The following is a 9,554-nucleotide window of genomic DNA, read 5'->3' on the forward strand; positions in this document are numbered from 1 at the left end:
GAATATTTAAAAAAATTTGACACCATTAGATTCATCGCAACTTGAAATATTTTTAAGAATTTTTTTTATTTTTTTAAATTTAAATTTAAATTTTGAATTGGACCGGTTTGCAACCGGTGGTGGGTACCGGTCCAGCCCGGTTACACCGGTAACCGCGCGGTTTCCCCTGCTACGACCACGAGATGAAAAGCACAAAGGGGAAAAAAGACGGGACGCTCGCCAAATCAAACAAATCGTTAAACAAGGCTCCTCTCCCTCTCTCGGTTGCTTCCTCGCGGCGGATTCGAGTCTTCCGCGGCAGGGGAGGGGTTCTCCGCCGGCGGGAAGGAGAGGAGCTCGAGGTGGCGATGGCCGCCGCCGCCGCCGCAGCCGGCGTGGTGAACTACCCGCTCGTCGCGGCGCTCCTCGCGTTCGCCGTCGCGCAGTCCTCCAAGGTCTTCACCACCTGGTGAGTCCGAGTCTCCCCCATCAGTTCAGCGGCCGTACCTCTCCCTCTCCCTCTCCCGCTCCCGCTCCCGTCCCGCCGCTGCATTTCTGAGCCGGTGATTTCGGGCCCGCTGGTGGCGCGCGTCGCTGCCGCTCGCGCGTTCGGTGCGCCCCGTGCGGGCAATGCTTAGCTGAGGGGAGTCACGTGATTATTTTGGTGGTTTTGGGGTTCGTAGATCGTGCTATATGCACAGGAATTAGGATTTGGGACCTGTGGGTACTTGTTTTCAGTATTTTTAGGTTATTTTTCAGTTCTCTTGCTCGGTTTGGCAGCTAGGCTGCAGATCCTCTGGGTTGTTCAGCGAGACCGTTCTCCTGTATCAGCGTTCTAGTTTTACTTCGCGATGGTGTGGCGTCTGCGTTTCTGAATATTTCCTACTGTCGTCAGTACTCATGACTTAGAACTTCCTCATAGGATATTTGGTATCTGAGATGTAACCGAAACGCCTAATTCATGCGGCTTAAGATAATTTTCCTGTGGCTTTTAGGTATTTTTTATACTGCTGTAGTGGAGACACCACACCACTTGGGGGGGGGGGGGGTGCATTATTAGTTATTTGGCGTTTCCTGTTACCTGTTAGCACTCAGAACATTTCTAGTGTTATGCAAATTAGGTTTGGAGTAATTTGCTGCCCAGAACCTGTATTTGGTTGCTACTGTGAATGCTAAAACAAGTGTCCCAGTACGTTCAAAGATGGAGCAGTTTGAACTATTTTTGTAGCATGATTTTGTTGCATACTATTTATGGTGGCTACAACAGTTCAAGGCCTTGCTAATATTGGAAGATTATCTCGACATAGATGATAGTTTTGGGGTATATGGCATCAAAATATATCGTGCCTTTGCATTTGAATTTGAGTTATCTCAGCCTTTTGTTTGCAGCTACAGAGTACCATTTGTTGCTTTCTGAGATGCTGGAATTTTTTAAATCAAAATTAGTTGCTTAGTTATCCTGTACTCTCCTTATTGGCATCAGGGCAGAGAAATTGGGACACTTGTGTTTATTCCTACAGGAAGTTGATCACTCATATGGCTTGTTCAGGTGTTTGTGAAGAGTTTACTTCCTTTGCTCTAAACATAGCCACTTCTAGCTGTACTTGAAAAGGAAAATGTCCAGATTACACCCCTCAAGTATGACCAAAGTCCAAATAACCCCCTTAACTATTTCTTGGTTCAATTTGGCCCCTAAACTATATTGTTTGGTCCAATTTACATCCTAATACAATTTATTTTTTATTTCTCCACACACAATTGGAGTCTTAATTTAATATTTTGCATGGTTGTAGTGGACATCATATGTATATAAAAAATATATTACAAATGCTTCATCATTGTTTTTCCTATAATTTTGTATTATAAGGGTTAATTTATTATTAAATATCATACCTTATCAAAATAGTGATGAAATTTTTTTGAAATATTTTCTAAATTATGTTGTGATGTCCACTATCATCCTGCGAAATTTCAACGTAAGACTTAATTTGTGCATGGATACATAAAAAGGAGAAATGTTATTAAGGGATAAATGGGACCAAATGACATAGTTTAAGGGGTAAATTGAACCAAGAAATAGTTTAGGGGGTTATCTGGACTTGTATGATGCTTGAGGGGAGTAATATGGACTTTTTCATATTTGAAAAGGGAGTGAGAAAAGTCATAGAAGTCAGTAAATTAGAAGTATTCTCTGACTTCTGAATGACAATTTTTTGTATCATTATATATTCTGCAACGGAACTGATTATAAAAGCATAGGAAAAACTATTAAAGATATGGAATGCAAAAAACAAATTCAAATACTATCTATATCTGCTCTCGATTGCCTTGGTGTATGCTATGGTGGCAGCAGTCCTATATTATATGCGTGTTTGTTGTCTCCAAAATTTTCCTGGCACTTACTCTAACATTGATTTTGATGTAGGTACAAAGATAGTCGTTGGGATGCCAGACAGTTTATAGCTTCTGGAGGGATGCCATCATCCCACTCAGCTACAGTTACAGCACTTGCAGTGGCTGTAGGAATCCAAGAAGGCTTTCTTAGTGCCACCTTTGCAACTGCACTGGTCTTTGCATGTGTGGTACGTATTATGCTTCAAGTTATTTATCCATAATTCTATTGCTTGTCTGGCATGATGATTTTACTGTAGAGAAGACTATACCAGTTTGCATTCATTTGTTTGGTTTCATCTTCGTTTAGCTCTTCTGCATCTAGGTATCCTCTTATATATTGCTAAACTGCTTCATGTTAACAGTACTCAGTTCATTTCTTTGAACACTTAGTCAAGGATGCACATATCTTGTTGGAAGTTAAATACTTTTATGAATGTAACCTCTGATTTTGAACCTGCTTATTTTTTTTTTCTGCAGGTGATGCATGATGCATTTGGAGTTCGGTTACATGCTGGAAAGCAGGCAGAGGTTTGTCAACCTCACCCTAAGATGTCATTTGGCCTTGTTTTTAAATGAGAAACACTATTATTTTGTGCAAAGTATATTTGGCTTTAGTTACAATGTTACATAGATAAGTGCTTGGCTTTTCATATATAAATTTGGATATTTTCAATGTGTGTGAGTTCTTTTGGTTATTTTGTAATCACAACTTTGTAAGACTCCGCCTGCTTCCTTCTTAAATGCAATGCAGTGCTGCTGCTTTCTTTAAAAAAGTTGTCAAGTATTACCCTCTGTATGAGCAGTAATGAATGATGAAATATAGTTTGTCATTCACCATTGACATCCAAACGTAATCGACATTAAGTATGAAGTCTTACTTTCCTATGAGATGCTAATTTTTGTCCTATTTGCATGCCCCATCGCAAGTTATATCAAATTTATTTGGTTATTCTGCTGATGTATTCTCTCTCTTTCACCACGTGATATTTTCTTGTTTCTCTAACGTTAAGTCAAGATATGAACACTACTATTGTTTGAGCAAATTGCACATCCTTTCAGGTGCTGAATCAAATTGTCTATGAGCTGCCAGAGGAACACCCATTATCAGAGACAAAGCCATTGCGTGAAATCCTTGGACATACGGTTCCTCAGGTGAGATAAATTCTTTTTGTTGCCTTTCTTGATGTTCGTCTTCATCTATGGCCTTGCGAATTAGTAAAGGCATAGTTGATTCTCAAAACAGATAGACTTGTCCATTGGTACAACATTGAATATAAATATATGTCAAGGTACTGGATGCACCTTTTAGCTGCATCCTGCATCAGAACCTGTGATTATCCATTAGTTCAGCTTATCCTAGTATTATTGACAAACACTTCAAATGCATACAAACATATGAACGTTTCATAAGTTCATATGTATAGATAACTGATTTCAAATGCTTATGACAAAACATGCCCTCTTTCCGTCATCCTTTTATCCTCTATATACCACCATGATCACCTAAAAGGATTTCCCTTTTCTTCTCGTTGTCTGATACAACAGATTGATGGCAGTCAATAACAGATACATGCAATATGCTAGGTGTAACATATTCTCTCTTTGGTCTTTTCATCTCAGGTTGTGGCTGGTTGCATTCTTGGAATCCTAATGGCTATCGTTATGCACTTAGCTCTTGGACGTCCTTAATCAAGTGGTATTCCTGGATATCTGCAACAAATGGTCTCCAAATATCTCGTTGGTGATGACTTGTAATTCATGAAAACATGATCCTACTGGTTTGTCGAGTGGTTGGATCATCAGGATATATGAAGTTCTAACTGATGTAGATCTGCTCTATAGGATAATAGTAGGTTGTAGCTTCAGTTGGTGTTGTAAATCTAAAACGGTTAGTTTCAGTTGGAGCCACGTAACTTTCGTCATACAATCTGTCAGAACATACGAGGCAACGATCAGAATGGCTGGTACCATTTCATCTATACTGGCCTGGCTTTTACAGCGTGATTCATTGGTGGTACCTTGAGAATTGCACAGTTATACCATTGTCTGTTTTCAGACAAGCCTCTGTTGAACAGTAAGATCTGGCCAAGTGGTACAGTGTGAACTCATTCATCTTACTCTGTAATTCTCAGCAATCCTCTGGCAAGAAAATTCGCTTCCCACCTTTCAGTGAACTGCACATGTTTTGTACTCCCCAGTACAGTCCTACCTCTTCAGCCTCAGGGCAATGAAGTACCAGGTAAATGTTCTTTATTACATATCAGCACCTTACTACATGACAACCATAATATGCTGTGAGCATTTCAATGCTGTTCATATCTAGCAAGCTTGAAGCTTTATTCACCCTTATCGGCAGCTGCAGCAAACGGCAACACGTTATTCGAAGGCAACGACAATGCCGACAACGCTCAAAGCTTGCACGGCGACGCACCTCCGGGATGGTGCACCACGATGAGGTTGTACGCGTCCAGCGTCAGGAAGTCGTCGAGCTCCGGCGCCGTGCACTGCCGGCTGAAGATCCTCCCGGCCTCCGCGTACCTCCCCTGCCGGAACCTCTCGCGCCCCACCTCGGCCTGGATCCTGGCCATCTCCTCCTCCATGACGCGCGCGAGCAGCTCCGGCGTGGCGCGCACCTCGACGCCGGCGGCGTCGAGCGCCGCGCCGTGGCGCAGCCACTGCCAGTTCTGGACGCGACTGATCTCCGCGGTGGCCGCGTCCTCCATGAGGTTGTAGAGCGGCACGGAGCCGGAGCCGGCCAGCCACGCCGCGAGGTACTGCACGCCCACGCGGGCGTTGAGCCGCAGGCCGTCCACCGTGCGCGCGCCCCGCGGCGGCTGGATGAGGTCCTCCGCCGTGACCGTGGCGGCCTCCTGCCCCGCTGGGGCGTCGCCGATCTGGTTCGGCCTCCCGCCGAGGTGGCCCTCAAAGACCTCCCGGATCGCCGGGATGAGCCCCGGGTGCGCCGCCCACGTGCCGTCGTGCCCTGCGCGCACCTCCCGCAGCTTGTCCTTGCGCACCAGCTCCAGCGCCGCCTCGTTCGCCGCCGCGTCGTCCTTGATCGGGATCTGAGCCGCCTGCAGTTTCGTCGTTGCACGCACGGTGTCAGACAGTCAGTCACGCCATGATGAGCTTCTTGCTGCAGGTACGTGGCGTATGAAACTGTTGTGAGCTTGTTACCATGCCGCCCATGGCGTGGACGCCGCGGCGGTGGCAGGTGCGGATGAGGAGGTGGGAGTAGGAGCGCATGAAGTGCTGGCCCATGCCGACGAGGGCGCGGTCGGGGAGGAGGCGGTCCGGGTGGGCGCGGAACGTCTTGACGTAGCTGAAGATGTAGTCCCAGCGGCCGCAGTTGAGCCCCACCGAGTGGTCGCGCAGCTCGTACAGGATCTCGTCCATCTGGAACACCGCCGGCAGCGTCTCCACCAGCACCGTCGCCCGGATGCTTGCCCGCTCGATCCCGGCCGTCTGCTCCGCCCTCTCGAACACGCCGTTCCATATCCTCGCCTCCCTGGCATGCAGCAGCACGTGTCGTTGTTGTTCCAAAACCACGCGTGCGATCGATGAGTTGTCAGTCAGGTGTCGCGTACCTGGAGTGCTCCATCTTGGGGAGGTAGAAGAAGGGCCCGAGCCCGGCGCCCTGGCCGGCGCGGAAGGCGGCGTGGTTGTGGAAGAAGTAGAGCCCGAAGTCGACGAGGCAGCCGATGGCCGGCTCGCCGTCGATGAGGATGTGCGCCTCCGGGAGGTGCCAGCCGCGGGGCCGGACGAAGAGCTTGGCGGTCTGGTCGTTGAGCCTGTACTCCCGGCCGCGCGCCGCGTCGCGGAAGGTGATGGTGCCGGCCACGGCGTCGCGCAGGTTCACCTGCCCGTTCATCAGGTTCTCCCACGTCGGCGACAGCGCGTCCTCGAAGTCAGCCTACCACGCACACGGCACAGGTTCGATCTGGGCGTCTTAGAGAAACATCAGAGTACATATGCTTCATCATTCGCACGCCGCCGGCCGGTTTTGTCGCACGCGAAATGCTTACCATGAAGACCTTGGCGCCGGAGTTGAGCGCGTTGATGACCATCTTCCGGGGCTCGGCGGGGCCCGTGATCTCCACGGTGCGGTCCGCGACGGCCGGCGGCACGGGCGCGCACCTCCAGCCCCCCTCCCGGACGAATCTCGTGGCCGGGTCGAACCGCGGCGGCTCGCCGGCGTCGTACCGCCGCTGGGCCTCCCGCCGCTGCTCCATGGCGTGCCGGACGGCGCCGCGGAACTCGCGCTGCAGGCCCGCCACGAACGCCAGCGCGCCGCGGGTCAGGACGGACGCGAACGCCGGGTCGTACCGGCCCCGGACGTCCACGCCCTCCGGCGTGTCGTAGCATGTCGCCGGCGCAGCCGTGGTGCTTGCAGCAGCCATCGAGGATTCGAGGCCTGGGGCGTGAGCAGAGCACTGAGCTGTTGTGGGAGAGGGAGTGGGTAGACTGTGCGGCTCGAGCTCGCGTGTTTTTCTCTGGTGTCCAGGGTCGAGCCAATATATACGTGCAGTGTCCAATGTGATCAGGCGACCTATCTTAGCATGGTGACAGTGGCAGCGCTCACGCAGTCACGCCCATCCTGGCCTCACCCACCGCCAGGCGCCCGGCGGCTCGTGTGCCAATGCCACCAGCCCCAAAGCGCCGAAGAGGCTGAGTAGCTGACATCACGCGTGACAGAGCTCGGCGACACGGCCGAATTATAGAACAGATAATAATAGTGAGGCGTTCAGTCAATGAAGAGTGACGAAGCGTCCATTCAGAAGAAAACGAGAGCAAAAAAACAAAGAAACTAGGCATGGAAGCCGGGATGTGGTGGTTATGATAAAGGCTTGCCTTGCGCCTCGGTGCATCAGCAGCGATTCAGCATACGACGGGGATAAGCTTGCGCGCGTAGCTTGCCGCTCCGGCGCACCGCGAGCAGGAGTGTTGGCTCAACTTCTAACACCCGCGTTGGCCGCTTCCGCTCCTGTTCTTATCCGATCCGTTTGCCTGCGGCCTGCCCCCGGATGGGCGTCGCGCTAGCTGCCGCTGGGAGCCGTGGCGTCCCCGCTGCCTACGCGAAGGGCTGGACAAATGCTCGTAGCTCGTTAGCTCACTCAGTTCGTACCTGGCTCGACTCGGCTCGTTACAATTTACTAACGAGCTGAACAGTATTTTTTGCTTGTTAGTATAACGAGCCGGCTCGTTACAATTTACTAACGAGCCGAGCAGTATTTTTTGCTTGTTAGTATAACGAGCCGGCTCGAGCTGGCTCGCGAGCCTAGCGAGCTCACTAGTAAGTCCAAATAATATGGCCCAACAAACCCACTCACCGTCTAACCCAATTACCCTTTACTTGTCCATTGTATGGACTATGGAACTTATATTTTGTGCCGAGACTCGAGAAAGAGGGACTCAGACTCAATATTTTGGATGGGACTCACTATTTCAGATGGAACATGGACATTGATGGATTATCATATATTCAAGTATGGAACCAAATTTATGTGGTTGTTCAGCTGTTGCATGTTTTTTGTTTAATTTAAGCTAAGATGTATATATTTTGAACCGAGATGAGCCTGATATGTATAGCTTCATGGATATATGAATATTTGATCATATTTTATCTTTCAGCTCGCGAGGTAGCCGAGCTAACTCGCGAGCTGAAACGAGCCGAGTCAGATTTTTTTGCTCGTTTTGCTAACGAGCCGAGGAGCCGAGCTGGCTCGTTATCCAGCCCTAACTACGCGTACGCGGTGCCAGCACCGGCCGGGACAGATTGCCCGGCACCGCTCGGGCTGGGAGCCTTGCACGGGTCTTGCAGAGCTAGCGCCGGGCGGGCCGTGCCGTGAAACGGCGAGGGTTCGGGGTCGGTCGGGGCTCTCTCTGGAAACGGCGGCCTTCTGCCCTTCTGCGATGACCGGCCAGCAGCGATGACGACGAATGACGGACGCGTAGCGAGGTTACCAATTGGGCCGGCGCATTGTGGGCCTTCGTAGCCTATTAAGTAAAGTATTAACGCGCTTTTTTCTTTTTTATATTTAAAAAAAATCAAAATTTCAAAAATATATGTCCGTTTTGAAAAATATCAAAAATACCCCCCGGTCGCCCTCCCATAGGGCAATAGGCCCTAAGTGTAATTTTTTTTTAAATTCGCAACGAGGTTCCTGGGCAAAAAAAATGTAAGGGGCCTGTCGCCCCCCAATGGGCGACAGGGGCCTGTCGCCCGTTGGGGGGCGGCAGGGTCCCTCCCCCGTATATAAGCCCTGGCTGCCATTCGCCGCCATTCCTTTTGTCATTTGAGCCTAAAAATTCAGAAAAAAAGAGAGGGGAGAGGAGAAGAAAAGCGGCGAAACTCTGCCGAATTGCGTACTTGTGATCTACCGGTAACTTCCGTATGAATCCATTGATATTGTATAAAAATTTAATTTAATTAGCGGATTAGCTGAATTAGATTTGATGCTTTAGAATACTCGTTTAGTATTACAATTTCAGTACTATTACAGACTTGTTTTTAAATTAATTATGAATTAGAATAGAATTATGAAAGTAGCTTATTGATATTGCAGCATAAGGCAATGACTGCCTCCAATTGTGGAGGATTTTCATGGACCAAAGAAAAATCTAGTATAATACTTGATATCATGACCCATCTTGTTATCAGTAAGAAGTTGGATCCGTTAGCGGATGGTACGATAGAGATGATGTTGTCCAATGTAGTAGAGTTTAAAGATTTCACATTATTTCGAGGTATTACGACGCAAGATGTAAAGGGACACATGCTAGAACGTCGGAAAATATACATGAGAGTATGTGAACTAGCGAATCATCCTAATATCATTGGATTCTTACAAAGTTCTTGTAAAATATGGATGCGGCCAGAGGTGTATGAGATGCACATTAAGGTAACTCTCATTCAGTTGTAATCCTGTCCGTCATTTCGAATCCATATTTATGAAACAATAATATTGTTTTTTAATTATATGCTAGGATTACCCTGAGGACACGGAGTTGATTAACAAAACGATACCAAATTTTCGTAAATTGGTATGTATCTTCGGTGTATTTATGCCGCAAACTAGACGAAGGAGGTGGATAAGATCTTCGGGTGATAGTACTTGGCCTGCGCAAGAACAGATGCCCGGAGGTTCGTCGAGTCATGCTTCACCACCTCAACCACCAAC

General features: G+C 48.5%; 2 protein-coding genes across 3 annotated transcripts; one reads left to right on the forward strand and one right to left on the reverse strand.

The window, feature by feature from the left end:
* Positions 1-202: 202 nt before the first annotated feature.
* LOC120682386 (uncharacterized membrane protein YuiD-like) lies at positions 203-4,399 on the forward strand. Its single transcript, XM_039964257.1, has 5 exons — positions 203-448; positions 2,405-2,561; positions 2,851-2,901; positions 3,433-3,525; positions 3,994-4,399. The coding sequence occupies exons 1-5, from the start codon at positions 348-350 to the stop codon at positions 4,060-4,062; spliced, it is 471 nt and encodes a 156-aa protein (XP_039820191.1). The 5' UTR covers positions 203-347; the 3' UTR covers positions 4,063-4,399.
* Positions 4,400-4,606: 207 nt separating this feature from the next.
* Positions 4,607-6,873, reverse strand: LOC120682384 (malate synthase, glyoxysomal). 2 transcript variants are annotated; one of them, XM_039964256.1, is made up of 5 exons: positions 6,399-6,873; positions 5,961-6,286; positions 5,551-5,881; positions 4,805-5,447; positions 4,607-4,729 (listed from the first exon to the last, which is right to left on the reverse strand). In XM_039964256.1, exons 1-5 carry the CDS (start codon positions 6,771-6,773, stop codon positions 4,710-4,712), a joined length of 1,695 nt encoding a protein of 564 aa, XP_039820190.1. In that variant the 5' UTR covers positions 6,774-6,873; the 3' UTR covers positions 4,607-4,709. The 2 variants fall into 2 exon arrangements, with proteins under 2 accessions (XP_039820190.1, XP_039820189.1); XM_039964255.1 differs by having other exon boundaries at positions 4,607-5,447.
* Positions 6,874-9,554: the final 2,681 nt, after the last annotated feature.

Source organism: Panicum virgatum, chromosome 7N, assembly GCF_016808335.1.
Source record: "Panicum virgatum strain AP13 chromosome 7N, P.virgatum_v5, whole genome shotgun sequence".
Classification (NCBI taxonomy): Eukaryota; Viridiplantae; Streptophyta; class Magnoliopsida; order Poales; family Poaceae; genus Panicum; species Panicum virgatum.

Excerpts from the sequence above, each read along its gene's own strand:
- LOC120682386 (XM_039964257.1), top strand. The coding sequence starts at position 348 with ATGGCCGCCGCCGCCGCCGCAGCCGGCGTGGTGAACTACCCGCTCGTC. Across the intron at positions 2,562-2,850 it reads CACTGGTCTTTGCATGTGTG|GTGATGCATGATGCATTTGG; the intron begins GTACGTATTATG and ends TTTTTTCTGCAG. Across the intron at positions 3,526-3,993 it reads TTGGACATACGGTTCCTCAG|GTTGTGGCTGGTTGCATTCT; the intron begins GTGAGATAAATT and ends TTTTCATCTCAG.
- LOC120682384 (XM_039964255.1), bottom strand. The coding sequence starts at position 6,773 with ATGGCTGCTGCAAGCACCACGGCTGCGCCGGCGACATGCTACGACACG. Across the intron at positions 5,882-5,960 it reads CCCAAGATGGAGCACTCCAG|GGAGGCGAGGATATGGAACG; the intron begins GTACGCGACACC and ends GCTGCATGCCAG. Across the intron at positions 5,448-5,550 it reads TCCACGCCATGGGCGGCATG|GCGGCTCAGATCCCGATCAA; the intron begins GTAACAAGCTCA and ends ACGAAACTGCAG.